This window comes from Centrocercus urophasianus, unplaced genomic scaffold, assembly GCF_019232065.1.
Source record: "Centrocercus urophasianus isolate 14NV4802_14NV808 unplaced genomic scaffold, USGS_Curo_1.0 seq_11, whole genome shotgun sequence".
In the NCBI taxonomy this organism is placed as follows: Eukaryota; Metazoa; Chordata; class Aves; order Galliformes; family Phasianidae; genus Centrocercus; species Centrocercus urophasianus.
The window spans coordinates 21172176-21192330 of NW_024884253.1; the positions used below are offsets into that span (position 1 = coordinate 21172176).

At 38.6% G+C, this 20155-nt stretch overlaps 1 protein-coding gene across 4 annotated transcripts in view; it reads right to left on the reverse strand.

Moving 5' to 3' along the window:
- PTDSS1 (phosphatidylserine synthase 1) overlaps positions 1–20155 on the reverse strand; it is a 53421-nt gene that overhangs the window by 21037 nt on the left and 12229 nt on the right. Inside the window, exons 6-13 of one of the 4 annotated variants that reach the window (XM_042838239.1) lie at positions 17062–17213; positions 15437–15578; positions 14456–14568; positions 12899–12964; positions 9117–9216; positions 7935–8003; positions 7356–7425; positions 5981–6086 (exon numbers count right to left, since the gene is read on the reverse strand). In XM_042838239.1, coding sequence (XP_042694173.1) covers positions 5981–6086; positions 7356–7425; positions 7935–8003; positions 9117–9216; positions 12899–12964; positions 14456–14568; positions 15437–15578; positions 17062–17213 — 818 coding nt within the window. Of the gene's footprint in view, positions 1–2832; positions 6090–7355; positions 7426–7934; positions 8004–9116; positions 9217–12898; positions 12965–14455; positions 14569–15436; positions 15579–17061; positions 17214–20155 lie in introns of those variants that run through there. The other 3 variants (XM_042838227.1, XM_042838249.1, XM_042838233.1) reach the window with 3 other exon arrangements.

Below are 20155 nucleotides of genomic sequence, written 5' to 3' on the forward strand. Positions count from 1 at the left end.
CATCACTGCAAAATGCAATGGGCCTGAATGAATGACAAGTGCTGCCTAAACCTGAAGCCAACAAGTGAAACACTTCAGTCTGAGAGATATTCTGGGCTGCTTAGAGAATGGCACCAGGAAACTGCAATTCAGCTCTACGTAATGCATCTGGCTTCTCCTCCCCGTTCTCAGACCTGATATTTCAACTGCATTCACAATGTGGGCAACACCTCAGTGCTGTTAGCAGCCAAGGTAACTGGTACAAGCCAGGTGCCCCCTACTGAGGTTTGGGACTGAAAGGCTTTTCTAAACCTAAATAAATAAATAAACGCTGATTGACATCAGGCTTTTATAAGAAGAAGGAGAATTATTTGCATAGGGCATGAAGTTCTGAACACCTACTGAGCCATTCTGAACTCTGAGCCACATAAAGAGACAAAGCACTTGTAATCTGCACGTAGTGGGTTCCCTTTCCCAAAGTGCACAGATGAGGGATAGGCTCATCTGATCAGGCAGATGAGCTCGTGGCTGCACTGCAATGGGCTAAAGTGCAGGCGAGCATGCAGCACCAGAGCCTGTGGGCCTGGAGCAGCACTGCTCCTAGGAGTAAGGACTAAACAGCGGTCACACTGTCCTGACCCACAGCCCTGCACAAAAGGTAGAGGGCATAGGAAGAGAGCCAGAGGAACCCTGCCCAGAGCTTCAGCCCAGAGACCTTCTGGAGGAGCAGCACAGCCTTCAAACAGGAAAGGCACAAATTGGTAGCCTGTGCGTTTGGTAGCGACCAAAATAGAAGTCTTTCTCTTCCTTATTCTCTGAAGACTACAGCTATCATTTCATGTTTTAATTAAAAGCCTCTTCAAAACTACTCATTTGACTCGATCTTGCTTTGGTTGTCCAGCTGCAAGTTCGACAACATGGGCACTTTGCAGGCCCGTGTGTACGGCACACATAATTAAAGTTAACAGAAGTTACAAAGGCTTTAAAAGTGAGCCAGGCTGGCTAAAGTTAGTGGCCCCAAATTAGAAGCAACATCTGAAAGCACAGATGCATTTGTGCTTTTGTGTTACAGCATCACCTAGAGGCTGCGATGCAGATTAACGCCTGTCGCACACACGGTTCAGATGCTCTCGTGTGTGCAGACACACAGTGGGAACCCACTGCCACAGAGACCAGGCTCGGAGTATTTCGGTGGGATGTCTCTACCAAATGAACTCTACATACATTGCGTACTCACAAGCATATAATGCATTTGGTTTTTTTTTTTAAGCAAGAACTGCCAATGAACTGAATAAGAGGGTACAATAACTGCAGAACATATTTTGGATCACATCCATTGGAATGCTGCCGCTATAAATTTCCCTACTTGAAAAATAAATAAGAAATAAATTAAACTATCCGGTTATTCCATGATCATCTGCAAGCTGAGAGCCACAGAAACGATGAAAATTAAACCCATGTGTATGCTCAGTATAGTCTGGCACTTACATCGTTGCTGATTATAGGAATTCAATGTTTACGTTTTGCATTCTTTCCCAGACTTTTTTTTTCTTCCCTGAATTGAAGTAAAAGCTCACTTGGCCTTACCATAAAACAAATCAGACCACTGAGAACAGCAGGACTGCATCTTTGTGAGAGAGGCAGAGTCCAAACATGAGACAGCAATTCCGGCCTGGCAGATGATAGAATCAAATGAAGATATAATCCAAATGAAAGAAGTAGGAAGGAGCTGGAAATAAAATTTGATACCAAACATTTTGAAAGCCTTTCAAAATAACCATGCAATAAACCTGAAAGCTTATTATCTTCACACTTTCACTAGTAAGTCCTGTTGGACCCAGATGGGCTGAGAAGCATGAAAGGCATACCAAAAGGAACTGGGAGCAGGCAGACCTGGTGCCAAGTAAAACCTGACCTGGTTATTGTCCCACTCTGACTCTGCCTAGAAATTGTGCAGATGGCTCACAGCAGGTATACTCCATCTACTGCTGCTGTGCCAGGATAGTCATAGAATCACAGAGTGACCTGGGTTGAAAAGGAGCACAAAGATCATCCAGTTTCAACCCCCTGCTACGTGCAGGGTTGCCAACCACCAGACCAGGCTGCCCAGAGCCACATCCAGCCTGGCCTTGAATGCCTCCAGGGATGGGGCATCCACAGCCTCCTTGGGCAACCTGTTCCAGTGCCTCACCACTCTCTGTGTGAAAAACTTCCTCCTGATATCTAACCTAAACCTCCCCATCTCAGTTTAAAACCATTCCCCCTTGTCCTGTCACTATCGACCCCTGTAAACAGATGTAAGAGTCCTAGTCCTCAGTAGGGACTCAAATCTTCCTCCACACAAACACAGCTTACACTTCAGAACATCAGCTGGTTTGACACACAACTCCGGAACAGGCTGCCCACAGGGACTGTGGAGCCTCTCTGGAGATATTCAAAACCTGCCTGGACACTTTCCTGTGCAACCTACTGTAGGGAACTTGCTTTAGAAGGGGAGACTGGCCTATGTGGCTCTACCAGTGATCCCTTCCAACTCCTATGATTCTGTGATTCTTGAGTCCATTTTGCAACCCAGTTCTCCCATCCAACAGTAAAACAAATTCCTAAAGAGTAACTAAATTTAAGACAAGACTCATCCTGTAAAATACAGAAGCTTCAGAAGACATTCAACCATTCACACTATCAGATCCGCTGTGTGGAAATAATAAATCACAGTAAAACCTTAGTGTCTGCAATAGGCTGCTGAGGAACTGCTTCAGCTGTCAGCAGGAAATTGCACACAATAGTGTAGTAACTTCTGAAGGCAGTATGTAATTTTTTCCTATGCTTTACAGGTACAGACAAGCACACACACAGGGTGACACGGGTTGATTTACTGAGTTATTGCAAAATACAATACTTTGCAATCAATACAGAGCAATTCTATTCAAAACTATTAAATACATGGTAACACTTGTGTCCTCTTGTGATAACATGGTAAAAAATATTAAAAGTTTTAACAGCTGGAACATCAAATTATCATCTTCACAGAAGAGTAACAGAAGCACCGGTCAAAATCACACTCCAAAAAGTTAATTAGGTGCTGTATATAATCTACACAGCAACTTTAGCACTTGAATCAAGTACTCCAGGCTAGCACTGGTTCATTTCATGCCTGCATCTTAAAACTCTTCATTTTCATTTAGTCCACCACATAAAGTTCATGCCACAACCCTCTGCTTATGCCATGCTGCCCCAAATTAGCCTCCCTTCAATGGCTGACAGCATCAATGGACAGCCTCCAGAAGGCCAATTCAGATCTCTCATTAGCAGCAGGGGAGATCACCAGAGGACAGAGAAAGAAAAACATCAGAAGCAAGAAAGTAAGAATGAGAAAGTGAGACAGAACGAGTAGTTGAAAACAGAGCAGTGCATCTGTGACTATTTCAAAATACTGTTCAAGCAGCAGAATTCATACATGGATGCTTGTTGCTAAACAGTTCAGTGACTTGCCATTGTAGGTATCACACACCCCAAATTCAGCAATAGCATACTAAATGATACAATCACTTTAAGTTTACAACGGTGACCAAAAGCACCTTTCCAGCATGAGCTAGCACAAAGCTCATGCCCAAAGATGATGGGGCTGAAAATACAGTTGTCAGTCAGCAGAGGACTTGTGAGAACACGTGTGAATTCCAGCCAGAACTGCTGACAGGACAGGAAATGTCATTTTTCAAGCAGTGTTTGAAGAGCTGACTTCAGTTTATGCTCACCATAGCCTTCCCTCTTTTGAGGAGCAAAGAAAACTCAGCCAACCAAACAGAAAAATCACAGGAAATATTTATAAGGTGTTGTTACACAACATTTCTTCTATGCCAGTGCTGTTGTAACAGCATACAGAATCAGCTTCCACCAGGACAACACTATTTACCTTTTCAATATTTTTTAGGGTGCAGTTCAGCAATGCAAGCACCAGGTCTGCATTTACAAAATGTGTGCTCTTCCCCACAGGCAACTAGATAGTGTACTTAAGCATCTGTGTGCACGTGCAAGGCCTTGTACACACAGTTGCAAGTATAAAACAGGCTCTCACCTTTCAAAACCACACTACTTATCGCATCCAAGCCATCAGACTTCCAACCTCTTGCTTTGGTATTGAATTGACAGAAAATTTACAATGCCACTCTTCAGCCTTACACAGACTGACTTATTAATCAAAACAATAAAAAAGAAACAAGAAGATCCAAAGAAATCTACAAATACATTCATCAATATGCAGCACACCACAATAAAGACAATACATGGAAGTGTATGACAACCAAGTACTTTCAGGAAAGCTTTAAAGTCTTCCTATCATTTTTCTCATGTAACATTTAATGTTACCGTGTCAATGATTAAATAGCAGCTTCTAAGTTACCTCTGAAGTTGTACGCTTGCTTTGATTGAAAAAGGGAGGGGAACAAAGGGCCTCTGAGGAATTCAGCAGCAACACAGTTAAGTGCATTGAAAACGTCGATTTGTGGCACATAGGAATTCATGGCTTACACAGGATACTTTTTTCCTATTTACAGTATCATACACTTGTATAAAGCCTTTGCTGCGCTTTCTTCAGTATTTATTCTGTGGCAAATCACAGTAACTTAATCATGCAACAAGAAAACCTCAGTCTCTTTTGCAGATTAATGATTAATGGGTATTAGCTTACTTAAGCTACATACTTCTACGAAGTCCGTGAGTCCCAAAATCTAATTGGCACAAAACCATTTTGATAATTTAATACAGGAACAGATTGTTCTTGATTGTTTACCTCTTGACTTAATGTCTGTTCACACATGATGCATTATCCACTTTGCCAGACATCGGAATTAATGTTTCAAAACAACAACAAACAAAAAACCCAGCACCTGCACGAAAGAGTCCTTTGCTGTTGGGTATCTGACTGCAAGACAGAAAATACCAAATCAACTGTGGTATATCACAGTAACATCATGCTACCTCTCAGATGTCAAAGACTACAGAGTCTTTGCAAATAACTGTTTATGGAAGTAGTAAGCAACTTAACTTCAGCAGAAAAACTGCCTTATCATCAGGCCTGGTACATCAGAGCCTTCAAAGCAGTTTCTGCTCTCAGTCTGAAGAAGCTGGGATTTCTTGGCTCCAGCTGAGGCAGAGGCAAATTAAAGGAGACTGGAAAGAAACACTGAACACAAGATGACACAGCTAAAAGAATGACTTGAAAATGCAAAATTAAGTACTGCCGTAAAAACAACTAAATGACATAACTGAGTGTAAGAGGCATGGCCCTCCCTCTCTACTTTGCAATAGGTTTTATCTAAGTATTTAACAGAGCTTGAAGAAATATGAGTATGTAACAGTCAAGCAAATGGACAACACAAAACTAAGAAGTCATATTTAAAGGGCAATTTCACATCCTTTACAAGAAATCTGGACCCATTTTTCAGTTGGTAAAGCACTGTCCCCAAGTGTGGAGAGCCTTTAACTAAAAGCAAGCAGCTGGATATGAGTACAGAAATGTAAAATATTTAAGGAATCCCTTCTAGAAAAGTTCTGAGACTGAGAAAGACTGGCAGTTGCTTTTAGTCAAAAGGATTGCATATTCTTTTAGACAACAACAAAACCACAGTGAAATAAAACAATCCCATCGACCATGCAAACTGATTATCAGCTTACTATCCTTTGTGTTTATGTCCTCAACTAAGATATTAAAAACTTGCAACACCTGAACACAAAACAGGGCGTACCTGCTATGACAAGATTATGTTCTTTCCAGCATACTCGCCATTAGCTTTTGTTGCCACATGCTGAAGAAACTAGTTTTATATCAGCGAATGGCAAGTATCAACAGGCAATGATTTGCACAACACTGGTGGCTCCGTCATGACCATCCTTAACAACAACTTTTTTAAAATTTAAAAGCAATCTTCCATTTGGAAACTCAGAGCTAAATCTGAATTTCTTTGTCATCTCGTGGTAGAATATCTTCAGACATCATTCTTACTTCTTGCCAATTCCATTTGTCACTTTTGATCTGGAGTGTCGATTCCTCCTCCGAGACGAATGGCTTTCACTATTGACTGGATGTTTTGGTGGGCTGTTGTCAGCACCTGCTGAGAAATACACACTTTTTGACTATCTGACATCAGTAAGTTCTTGTCCAAAATAAAAGTTTTCTAGAGCTGGTGAGGAATAATACGGAATAACTCAAGCTAATATAAACTGGCTGGTACTTGTACTCCATCTAGTGGCCTAATAAAAAAAAAACTTAAAGATTTCTGTAAAATTCCTCATCCTACAAGAAATTTTAGAACTTCTCTGTAACAAAATATAGCAGGCCAACATCATCTATTTTAAATGACATCAAAGTACAGATCTCCACACTGTTACTGCTGGCAGGCATTGCTATTAGAAGTTATGAGCTACAAAGTCACAGATCCTTTGAGAGAACATTTCCTGTTTCCAGTCTTTCATATGACAGCCCATATGTGACTCTGAAAAAGCAAAGGGAGACAACAGGGACTGGAACATGAAAGAGGCTGAAGCTTGCAGTTAATGAAGAAACAAAGTTAGAAAATATATGTAATTGCTTGGCTAGATTTATTCAGCAATGTGAGAGAGACTTTTTGACTGCAAACAATTTAACTCCATATAAAAATCCATAAATTCACAAAGCTGTGAATAAGTTAATATTAGCATCTAGAAAAGTTGCATAATAGCACATATAAAAAGAAGCTCTGATGTGGGTGCTTTTCAATTTATGATACACATGATGCATAGGTATTTTAATGTCACAAGTACAACTGGAACATAAGCTTTGACAAATAATTTTCAGATATGAAGTTTGATTTTTTTTTTTTTTTTTTCTCCAATATGCAAGCCCACAGTAACAAGTAAAACAGGGAGTTCAGTAACTTAATTGGGCTGTAGGGTAGGGCAAAGATGTCAGACAAATGGGTTGTCTTTGCTTAGTACAGAGGAAGCTATTTATGACAAGATCATAAGCTCCAGGCCAAGTTCTTGACTGATTTAAAAAGCAAAAATAACAGCATAATCCACATTCACACGTTTAAAATCAAACATGCAATGTTCAAGTAGAAAATTCATTCCGAACAGTTCTTAAATACATAATGTTCTAAAACTACAAGAACGATATCAGCAGCACAAAAATGTAACTACTTCATGAAAAAATAAATACATTTGCAAGAGTTGGAAGAAAAAAGGCCGTAAAGCCAAATAGCTTTGCAGAAGATTTATCTGTATAGCTCCTGCAGGCTCGTTAAGAAAGTCCAGTTGTCTCCAAGTTTCTCAAGTTTCACTTCCTAATGCTAAGCATTAATGCTACCACTTTGAGAATATACGTACAAGAGTGCCAATACCTTTACTGAATTTAGAATGAAGCCAGGAAGCATCTGGACTGTACGGGCTGTCTTCACTTTCTGATAAGGTCTGTGAAAAACAAGAGGGAGATGTGTCATTAGGATGCTGGTTCTGGAAATCAGTGCTTCTCCACTTCACTGTCAGACTCACAAATTTACACTATGGCAGATGTCCTGACAAATCCTGATACAGCCTGTACTTAGGACCTTTCCCTTCCTAGTTAGGAGACACAACGTAGATGATAGAATAACAATTCACTACTTGCCACGTAATCTGTTGTGAAATCAAGTGCTCTTGCTATTCTCCTTGCATACCACTTGTACAGTGGGAATGTTAATGAACCACTCATCTCTGAATTCTATGACAAAATAACAGCTTAAATTTGAGAGCCTATGAGCATTCTTTAGAAACCACAGTATAATCTGGCATCTGTTCAAGGCTCACTGAATTCAGAGCTCTTTCTATTGACTTCAGTGGGACTCTGGACTGTCCTCCTCTCTCCCATATATGCCAGCTCTGGTAAAGAATTCTAACATCTAATTAGGTATAAAACAAAAACAGGCTTTCCAGTAAAATACCTTTTCTCGGTGGCCATAGTATTCTGCGTACCAAACCATGCCATATAAACACAGGAAAGTTGTAAAGGCCTAAAAAAACAAGGAAGGAGAAAAAAAAAAAAAAGGTTTTTTTTTTGCCCAAACTCTCTGCTAGTTCAAGATCTTAAAGTGTGTTTAAAAACTGTTTTGGACATTGTGCTCAGGACATGATTTAGCAGAGGGTTGTTAGAGTGAGGGTAGTATGGTTAGGTTGTGGTTGGACTCGATGATTTAGGTCTTTTCCAGCCTGAGTGATTCTATAATGTTTGCTCTCCTGGACATTCCACAGCTGGAGACTTTCATGACCATGAGACCATAAGAATACATACATAGAGATAACTTGCATACATGACCTGGTACAAACACCATAATCAGGCAGTTGACAGACAGTCGTAGGTATGTACCAGAGCAATCAGTCTAGGAGAAAAGAATTCTCCTTTTCCTTGCTCCATACTTCATGCTGCCTTTCACATTTGGTTTTCTGGTGTTGATATGGGCAGCAATTCAGTACTTCTTCTCTGAAGTCTTTGGAACAAAATCATCATGCTAAATAACAGAAAATAAATTCCAGTTCACTACCACCTGTTTAAAGCTGCATTCCCATTTAGAAGGAAGAAGTGTTTATTGGTTATTTTTCAGTGACAATAATATGTTTGACATAGGATTTACAAGACTGGCATGGCCAGCACACATTATAAAATGGGCATCTCGTGCTGCATTTGCACTAATCACAATGAAATACAGAAGGCAGAGTTTGCCTGATAAGGCAGGGTTTATGCAGTTGTAAGACTTCAGTGTGAGACACGCGTTACTCATCAGCGTTAGTCATTAACTCCCGCTCCTCTCCAAAGGGCACCACTGGAAGCATCTCCAAAATTATCTCCAATTGAACTGCCATTTTCTCTCATGAAGACAAGCTCTCAAACTAGAGTTGGTCTCATTGTTAAGTACCAATACAGTGGCTACATTATGTTCTGTTGAGAACTGTGAGAAAAAGTTATTCTAGCCCCTCCATAATGTGTTCTAAATGACTTTGAATTTGCTTTTCCTAGGATGTGCACCAATTTCTTTACTAGCATTTCCCCACAGTGACCCCCTGCTGCCAATTTAGGTACTTTTGATGCTTTCACCATGCCTACATTTCACAAAAGAATTCTCACTTACCACACAGAGAAGCCAAAACACGACATACAGTATTTGTGTTTTGGAGAAAAGATCCTGTCCAAATTTTATGCACACAATAGCTTCAAGGAAAGCAATAACCCTGTGGGTAAAGGAAAGAGAGAGGGGAGGGATTATAAAAAAAAATAATTAATAATAATAATAAAAATATTTCACTCGTTCACAACCCAGACTCAGGACTGCCATAACAGGCTAAACAACAGCTACATTCTGGTTAGCACACAGCTCCCCTATGACAGTATGAAATGGAAGACTCAGAAATCTATTTTTTATTCTTTACTTTTCTTCGGCATAAACAGCCCAGAAAAAGGGACCATCTAGCAGTACAGAATTCCATAACTCTCTGCTTGTACAAGGAGCAAGCAGGAGTGTATGCCAACAGCAGAGAATTTCTGTTTATACCAACCACTGCGCCTCATCCCTCACCAGATAAAAAAGTCTTTCCCATGCTGAACAACCAACAGGTTCCCTGTTTGTGAAGTAAAACTGTTTCAGATGTTTCTTGACAGGACACAAATTTGCTACAGTTCTAATTAGACTCCTTTGCTCACTTCAGATGGATTTTAATGACAAAAATAACATTGGCGAGTATTAGATGTTCTCTGAGAAACTGCATATTTATTCTGGTTTCTGTGTAAAGCCAGGTCACACTACAGTACCAGAGGATTTATGAAGAAAACTGCAATACTTACTTCCCTATCTGGCATTGTAAGAATCAAAACAAGTGTCTCCAGGTCTCTCTCATCACTAGAAATTTACATTTTTGAGGCTCAGAGCTATGGAGTCCTGTACACCATGTGGTATGGAATGAGGGGGCTATGGATGCAGGCCAAGCAGATGCCAAGAACAGCCAGCAGATCCCAGATCTTCCATGAAAGAGGAGGAAAATTACACTAGCTGCATAAAGCTACAAGTTGCTGAGGTGCATATTGGTAAAAACTAGAGAATTGTGTTACTTTGTTTAGTCACCAGCTTTTTTTCTTTCTTAGTTTTATACTGCTCTTACTGACACAGCCACAGCAGTGGGAAAAGAAAGAGCACCACCAGGACACAGACACAGAAGGGTATGACATACTTGAAGGCATAAACAAATTGGAGGCTATGTTCAAGGACTCAAAAAATGATACAGTATAAATACAGTTTCTGCTGTATTTATATATTATTTCCTTGATTCTTACTAAGAACACTTGCCCTAAATGCATTATACAAATGGTCAATTATGCACAATATCAATACAAGAAATAGGAGATGAAAACACAGAAGAATGCTAACAAAGGAAGGTGTAGCACTCCTCTGAAGGCTGATGACAATACTCACATCACTGATTCCTGGGCTGAAGAACTGAATATCTAAGTTTGTATTTGTTGAAATCTTTCAACATCCAAAAATTTACTGTATTTTTAAAGAATTTACCTTAATGAAAATGATGCCATTTCCAGTAGACACACTGCACTGGAATTGTTCATGCCTTGCATTACTTACTGTCCATCTGCCAGCAAGCGATGCTGTATAGTATTGTTAAGCTACGGAGCAATGTTTAACATGAATGCAAAACACTGCTCTTCATTAATTAGGCATGTGAAAATTCAATCTGTGACTCTGGAACCATCTCTTGACTATCACAGGTACAAAATATTCTATATGTGTGCTTTTAATCATTTCAAAAATGATACTCAGCGTAGTTAAACTACTAGATGAGTGCTGTTTTCCCTGCAAGCATCTTGATGTCGCTCTTTTTGCTAACAGACTACAGCAACAAGCAGTATGAAGAGTACTTGCTCTGTGCACACTTTGCACAATTAGATCAGACTGTCAACAAATATTTAATAACAGTTCCTATGATGCAATATTTGACTCTGTTTGCTGACAAATTATACTAATTTGCTCAGGGAGAGCTTTAAGCCAAGGCTGATACGCTTACCATACTCCTTAATGATTTTCCAGAGAGAGAAAGTAAACATTCAGAATCTTGTTTCCCTTTATCTTACAAAGGATTAACTTCACATCTATTCATACTTCTTACTTAATAGCACAGAACTTTTAAACTCTTCTTTCCAAATTATTAAATAGTTTAAACCTGTAGTTTACCACCTGTAGTTGAGAACTGACATGTTTATACGTACTGAAATGATTTGTTCCATATTTCAGAAAAATGTCTGTCTTCAAATTCAAATATCTGAAATGCTAGTTCAGTTGCTCTTTAACTACTAAGATGCTTATGCACAAACAGAGCAAGTTTATTTGGTTCTAATTGTAAATTAAGTAGTCATATTAACCGTATGATTGATGAGTTACCTTCAGTGCTAAAGCACCATACATACAAGAACCAGGACAGGTTACACTGCAATGATCAGCACAAAAAATGCTACTGGGGATTATGTATGTTACAATCTCTCTTTACCAATCATAACACATGTTCCAAGGAGGATCCTCTGCAGGTAAGTAGAGGCATACAGAAAATATTACAAACTCCTATAGAGCAATAAAGCTAAACAAGACCAGAACATGACTACCTTGTGGAAATACAGTGGAAGTTATGACCATGAGCTGAACACAGTAATGGATCCATCGAGGAAGATGGTAATTCAGTGAAAGAAATCAGAATTTAGGTTCATTCAAACTCAAGGAGACACGTGTCACATTCTCCATTGTACATTTAAAACAAGATTAGAAATCCCTTTATCTGAACTTCAGCACGTTCTGCTCTCATCTCAATTAACTGTTGCAAAAGGGGTACTGCTTACGATGGTGCATCTGAAAACCAACCTGCTGACTCAACACTTTCTGAAACACTGAGACTAACAGCAAAGGTGAGAAAGTTTGCCAAAGCACTGTCTCTACATAAGATCTGAACATTTTATGGATCACTGAAGTGCTATTCTAAAACAGCAACAGCTTCTACAAAGCACAAAAATGACAACTGAAGACACAGTAATCTTGATGATAATAAAACAGCTGTTCTAATTTACAATCATTGCAATCAGAAAAGTTTCTTGACAAGTTTTTTTAAAATATATATTTCTTTTACAAGACTTGATTTAAGATTCCTTATGCTTGCCAATTTGCAGGTTTCCAAATCAGAGACCAAACCAGACACTATGTTGCTTATTTACTAGAAGCAACCAGAAGTTACAGTGCAACAACAGCATACACTTCTGGTTTCAAGAAGGGTCTGCTCTCATCAAGCCATCTAGCGAAGGAAACTCTCACCAAAAGCAATCTTGCCAACTCTTCATTTAAAGATCTCCAAGAGATGGCAAAAGAAATCACAGACAGGGTAACCAATGTTCAGATTAGCCTTCTTTCCCCTCTTTGAGAACAGCACAGGCATTTTTGACAACTGTGGCTTTTTTGACCATCTTTTATTGCAATTACTTGAACAATGTATTGAAGCAATGTCCACCTTGGCAGCCAAGAAAGTGTTACTCTAATGACAGGAAGGCAGATGGTGCAAAAGCTTTATCCTTCTCATCTATCTGAGAACATGGACAGCAAGGCCAACGCTACTCTGAAAGAGGCTTGCCTTATCCAGCAGTTTCCAGTTTTTCCTTCTGTTTTCCTCCTTACTCTTTCCATCTCTTCCCATTTCAATATCTCTAAATCCAGAATTTTCTTTTCCTCTGAACCAGCATGAAGAAAATCTCTCTGTATTCTTTTTAAACTGCAAAGAATAGACACTGGCTTTACCAAAAACCTGTTTCTGTGCTGGAATCATGCTTAACACCTGTCCAAATTTAAAGTTAGATTGCAGCAAGAACACTTACCCAAACACCCAGCACTGAGTTCCCACCCTCTTGCACTGTGTATCTGTGAGGTAGGCATAGTATTGCCTGGGAAGGAAAACATAAGAAAATTCTTCAGTGATGTTAAAAGTTCCCAGAACATTTACATTTAGAAAAGTAGTTTATGTTACAAGTGGATTTGTACTGAAAATGAAGTGCTGATACTTGAATTCACATGCAATCAATCTGGATATCTACCAGATGGCTTCAATTCCAGCAGCAGAGATTATCATAAGATCAGATAGCTTGAAACAACACAGAAAACAATTCTGAGAGCAAGGACTGGGAAATTACCTGAACTAGGTGAGTAAAGCTACAAATCTGTCTCCTGCCTCTCCATTGAAACTCCAGTTCCTTTGGGCAACATACAATAAATAGTCTCAGAAGAATTAGAAAATCCCTTACTTTTTTCACAGTTTCTTTTTAATTTGCAAACAATTGCATTTTCTTGACAGTTGTGTGTTTGAATCTTGTAAGTAACTGAACGTGGCTATGCCACACCCTGGGCCAGTGCTCTAAGCATGTTTTCCTCTCAAGAACAGATTAGAATTTCTCACTATTTTTGAAAACAGTCTGCAGACCATTCTGCTCTGCTTCCTTTAAGCTCCTAAATTTTAAGAAGAATTCAGCAGCGAATCCCCCCCAAAATAAGAACCAGGTTCCTTTTCTCAGTCTCTGATTTCCACTGACAGACAGGGAAGCCAAGCATTATTAACCCAACAATATTTAGGTTGTTTAAGAAAAAAAGACTTCTACAGACTGTGAAGTACATTAAAATACCTCAAAAAAATCAATATGCAGGAGCTTATAGGACATCTGACATGATTTAATTAGCAGTGCAAAATCCCTGCATATAACTTCTGAGATTACCAGCTATAAAAACCACTGTATTTTATGAATAAAGCAATGCATGTCTGCTATGTAATTGTCAAAAGGTAACAACACTTTACTCGTGAATATAAAATTGCTTGACCCTATCTTCAAAACTGGGTGAATTTTATCTTCAGCTATGTCATAGGAAAAAATTATGAAGACAAAATGAATGCATGACTAAAAGGAGATTCATGTTTCTACACTTGTTAACAGTGCATATATGCTGTTATGTCATTCAGAATAAGGTAATGTTCTACTTCTTCCTCTCACATGCTAACATTTCCTGTAGACAAGCAAAACAAGGAGCTCAGTTAGAAAAATCAACAGCTCTATTTTCCCTCATCTGCAGTTTTGTGAGCATTTGACTCAACAACTCAGCTACTTTTGCACAGGGTCCTTAAGGATAACATATGCAGATTCTATACAAATGAAAGATGGAACAGAGAGATTCTGCGTCCTCATGGAAACACACGTGTACCTCAATAGCTTACTGGGCAGAAAAGACACTTCATTGAGAAATGATGGCTACTTTGCTTTTCATGGTAGCAAAAGTATGTACTTTTTTGAAATGTAATGTTGTTATTCACAAATTACACACAGTTCTTAGGAGCCTATAAGTTAAGCTACTCTTAAGGTAAGAAGAAATACCATGGGCAACAAAATTACCTTACAGTGGGTGCTGTAATGATTCCTATGAAGAGAATTCTCCCCCAGCTTAACGGGTGACTCGCTTGGAACACAAAGATATGTTTCAAAAAGAACGTGTTCAACTCAGTCAGCTAAAACAAAAACAAAAAGTCAGGCAACAGTTTTCAACCTGCTTAACTTCTAATGATTTACCACCAAAAAAACTGCATAGGTTAATATGTTAACTAAAATAGGGAAGAAAAACTGTTTATGCTTCACTGTAAGCATGCTTGTTAGGCTGAGAATTTACAGAGCCTAGGACAAATAAGGAATGTGCAAATAAAACACAGAATTCTCCTCTAGACACCTCTGAGAAAGTATTTGGTCTCTTTCCTGAAACCTGTTAAGGGATCAGACACTAAAGTGCACTGCAGGTGTCTTCTGGAACCTTTCCTATTCTAAATCAGATAAGAATGATTAAGACTAATTTGTAAGAGAGACAGAAGAGATCATAAATATATATGTATATATATTTAAAATACACTAAACCCTTCTTACCCCATTTCAAAAACTAAACATGACAAATTAAAAAAGTGGTTTTAGTGAGATCTGTTAGCATTTGCATGACTACATGCTCAAGCACCTGGGTCATATTATAGAGTCTTGCTGGATCACAGCCAGAGTTTTGGGTACCACAGAGCCATCTAATAGTCAACATGGAAGAAAAAAAATGAAAAAACCCACAAAAATGGCAGTTTTAAAAACTGTATCAGTTGCAAAGAGAAATCTGATACCCAGTACAACAATCTATAACTTTTTTTTCCCTAGATTCTGTAATTACACTCCTGAACTATCATGTAACTCTCGTGAACAATGCCCTGACCCGTTCTGTATGATCAATTCATTTAATTGTGTGTTTCAATGATGGACATACACTGCTTTAGAATATCTTCTAGCCAAACTCAGCCAATAAGTAACTGAGCTGATGGCAGCTTTGATTTCACAGAACTCATTTCTTACCTGCCAAATGATCATGAAAAGATAGATTCCAGCCACTCTCTGAAATGAAGACTTCGGGTCAAACCAGCGGACATAGGTCCAGCTGGCTGGGGTGAACTGTAATACAGCCCTTTTGATTTTCCCTGTGGTCGTGTGAATATCCCTAGAAAAAGAGAATGGCTGGAGTTAAAACAAGGAAGATGCAAGGAAGAGAAATAAAAAAAAAAGCAATAGCCATTCTACTATGAAAGGCTGCCCTTCTCAAACTTGAGTCTAAAAGTAAAATTCACCCATCATTCTCTCTGCGAGGGAAACAGAAACAATCATGATGGTTCTAAAAATGCCCTGGAAAAATCTAGAGGATATTTATCCTTATAGTGTACTCCTCCACCCAATGCTTCTTTTTTTCCCCACAGCTCACAGGTATCTGTCCTTCAAAGAGATCAGATTTATTATTTGTTATGCATATAAGAGGCTGGCTCCACAGGTTTGGACATAGTGCACTCACAGCACACGCAGCCCTTCCCTTCCTGGTCTCATATTTGAAGCATGAGAATCTTTTGGAAAGAAGTGCAATAGCACTGTTACAAGCTAGCAGATGTTTAGATTCCTTTTTGAAAGGGGATGTAAATGGAGGTTCATCTGACAGATGTTATGGTTTTTGCTTTTGATAACATCAATTCACTTAAGTAACAGCACCAAAAGAACAGGAAATTTTAAGAAAAAAATAGTTCTGCCAAAGATATTCTACTGTTTTAATTCTCAGTGAACTCTAAACTCATTATTCTTTCCAAATGTGGGAAAACTGAATTGAGACTAAAGACTGGATGGCTCTCAGAACAATGTACATATTTGTGAGGGAAGAAAGCAGGACAGAAATCCTTACAGGGAAAGAAATTGGAAGTCAGGGCTCGAGCTCCTTTTCCTTCTTCAATATCAACTCAAGACACTGACCTTTGGCAAACTATTTCATTTAAACTAGTTTCATCTGTGCTATTGGTAACGTACAGATAACCGTGCTTGACACTTACTGGCAGGGAAGGGGAAGGAAGGGCAAAAACTATGGAAGAAAGCAAACCTGGGAGAGATAAGAATTGAAACTTGCTGGGCCAGGAGCTGCCACATACAAAAATGTCTTAATTTTGCAATCTGATTTATTTTAGAAGGTTAATAGCAGGGTAAGGCAATTTACAGCATATGTACAATCAGCCTGATCTCTCTTCTGCATGGATAACTAATGCTGCCAGACCAATGTCTCATCAAGATGAGCACCAGTGTAGTGTTCATTATAAACACTGTATAAGGAGAAAACAATTTCAACCACCTTTGCTCACTGTCTTCTTCAAAGTTTTATTGGTATAAACAATAAACTGAATATGCAAATAACTTTTTTAAACTCAGGATTAATGTCAGTAACTTAGACTGCAAAGGAAAATTATATATACATAATCATATTTTAAGAATATATGCTCTATAGCAACATTAATTAGATAGGTTTTTAACGCTTAAATTTACAGCACTGTTAGCACAAGCAGATTGCGTGTTATTTCTATACTACATGCATACATAAAGACAGTCTGCTTTCCAAAAAACTGAATTTAAATATTAAACTAACAACGTTTAATCAAGCTTTAATTTAGACCTACTTGAAGCTGGCCCAGTGATAGGTCCTCATCTCCAAGAAACGACAAACTACCATTCCCAACCAGATGCCACCCCCGTTACAAAGCAGGATGTCCAAAATGACTTGATCCCACCAGCATTCAGCAAAGTTAGGCAGAAGATGCATGAAGAAGAGCTACAGAATACAGCAAAAAGATTTTGGGTGAGGAACAGCATAGAAGTCATATAAATTCATTCTGAAGAACACATTAAAAACGATCAGCTTTTTCATATTTGTCATACCTCGAGGACACAAGCCACAACCACTGCAAATTCATGAGAGCCCTTCCATTGATTTTAGAAGGCCTTGAGTAAGTCCACATAAGACCACAGAGTTCCTTCTCCCCATTCCCTGTTGGGGCTATGCTGTATACAAGACTGTGTCAGATATAAGGATAGCGTTCAGCTTTCACCCTCAATGAGGACACACAGAATATTCACAGAAATGAAATGAAGCAAGCAAAATTACTATTTGGTGTTGTTTTCCAGAATAAAGCGGGTGTTTCCTGCTTAAAAAAACAACATTTTTCTTTCCTGCTATTTGAAGTAGTATATTTCCAAACAAGCAGTAAGTTGCAGTAAGTAGAATGGCCTTGTTTTTAAATAACTGTCAACCATAGGGCATTTTGGAATTTAAGACTTAAAACTTGTTCTAATGTAAACACTTCAAAATTCTTTCTTTCACTTATTATTTTTAGGAAATTTAATGACCATAAGAAGATTTGGAGTTTGCCAATAACTCAGACACTACAAGATTTGCTGTAATACTTGATCCAGAACAGCTCAAGCCAATTGAGAGGATATTTAAGTTCCTCTTCCTAGTTAGTCTCTGATATGCACCAACTGTGAAGATAACTATTAAGATACAGGAAAGTAGGGCAGAAACAAGCCAACATCACACTAAAAAGCTGCTGGGATTGGGATATATCAAAACATACTTAGGCTTCCCCTACAAAGCATATGAATGATTTACTGCTTTAGCAATTGACTTCCCTCTGAATTTAATCTACGGCTTAACTGAAGACCACACTGAGGCACCAGTAAGGCAATTAAAAGTATTTGCAGATACATTTGGTAACTTTAAGCTTTTGGTAGTGTGAAGGAGAACTGGCTAGACAGACAGTTAAGGCAAGACGTAAGCACAATGTACTGTGAGCTAGCAATGGATTCACCTCTACCCATTCTCATTCGAAAGAAAGTAATTGAATAATTTAGTCCACAAGGAGAAAAAAAATAAAAAAAAATACAAAAGAAATCACAGCAACCCAAAAATTAGAGACTGAAAATATTAGTTGAGGACTGAAAACCAAGACATCCGTATGTCAAGCAGTTCCCCTTGGTATACACACAGAAATGCTTAACAAAGCACATAAACTAAATAACTCGTTAACTGACAAAACTGGTGCCATGTTTATGGGAGAGTTAACAAATACACACGATCCATGCATCTGTGCAAGATTATTGGTATGATTTTGTAATAGAGTATCTTTGGTTGATAAGTGTAGAAATAAGATATCCCCACCCAGAAATCAGATGTGTGAAGAAGAACACGAAGAATGTTCTCTGTACACAGCAAGAATGAATAGAGGTCAATTTATAAAAATTACAGTGACCAGTGTTGAGTTACCCTTCCTTTGAAAACCCTTGTGAAGTGTATCAAAGTAGCTTGGTCTTCTTTGTCAAAGCTACATGAATTTCAACCTGTAGAAAAGAAATTTGTAGCTTTCCTGCAGGAACCAAGCTACACAAGATTGCTCATTATCTTGCTACAAACAGCTTCCTTTTCATGTTTCAAGCAGATTTAACAGCAAAGGGGCACTAGGCTATGAATCTCCATGTGCAATAAACAAGCCAAAGACACCAGAAGTTACAGATAGTGAGGCAGTGAAAAACAGACCACAGGTGTTAGCCAGCCAGTTTCTGAAGTGCTTGCTGTTTTCCCAGCACAAGAGATCAAGGACTGCCTGAATCCCAACTTTAATCTGACAGACAGTAGCATGAGCCAAGTGTATCATTTCAGGATGGGAAGCCAGCTGAAAACCATTAAAGCTAATAGGAGATGCACGGCTAAATCCCCATGTAACTGCCCTGATAACTTCTGCAGGTTTCTAGTGACTCTTTTGAATTAACTAATTCATTAAAAATCCATTTGGGTGGCGATAACTCTTCCATATGTTGAACCTTATCCAGCATATTGTCTGATCCAATGATCTGCTTTTCAACAACAGGGAATACTAGACAACCCATGTGGTGTCAAATTGAAGACAACGGTTGTGTGCCTGAACAATAAGAGTGTGTGAAACAACTCCAAATTTAAACTTCTTTTCCAGAGGAAAAAAATAAGTAAAATAACTAGCTAAACTATTCCTTGTGGCTGGGTACTTGTGAAATTCAGATCTTAAACAGCTTCAAAATGACTTGAAAAACATCATCAAATGCCATGGAACAAAAACATTTCCAAACCTGAAGTTTAATCTTCGACAACCAGATCCTTATCTGCATCTCTGAATTATAAATGACCTCTATAGAAAACAGATTTTAAAGGTGTTTACATCTGTATTTAGCGCTTTAAGTGTGACATTTTAAACTACATTGTCTCCAAAGCTGATTAAAACTAGGCTTTTCTATTTTTGCTCTGAATTGTTCAGTCAAAGAATATAACGAAACAAAACTCACTTTCTATAGGAACACATCCCTACATTTTAGATGATGCGTTCCACCAATCAACCTCTAGGTTACATGCAAATTAGATAATACTTGAAGAAACAAGAAACAATCAATTTGAATTCTCAAAACAAATTCAACAATAAGGACCAGCAATCCAAGCAACAGTCTAGTGATTGACTCAAGTATCAGAATGCTTTTACACCAGAATAGGATTTAAAAGTGTCAAAAGCCAACCACCTTAACTATATACTTGGAGAACTGCTGTAAAGCTGGATAACAAACAAAATAGCATGTGGTACCCCAAACTATGGCACATGGTTCTATAATAGGTGCGAACTAGTTTAGATCCTGGTTAGAATAACTACATTTTTATGCAAGTGAATATGAATAATCAAGGCTTTGGAGTGTGAT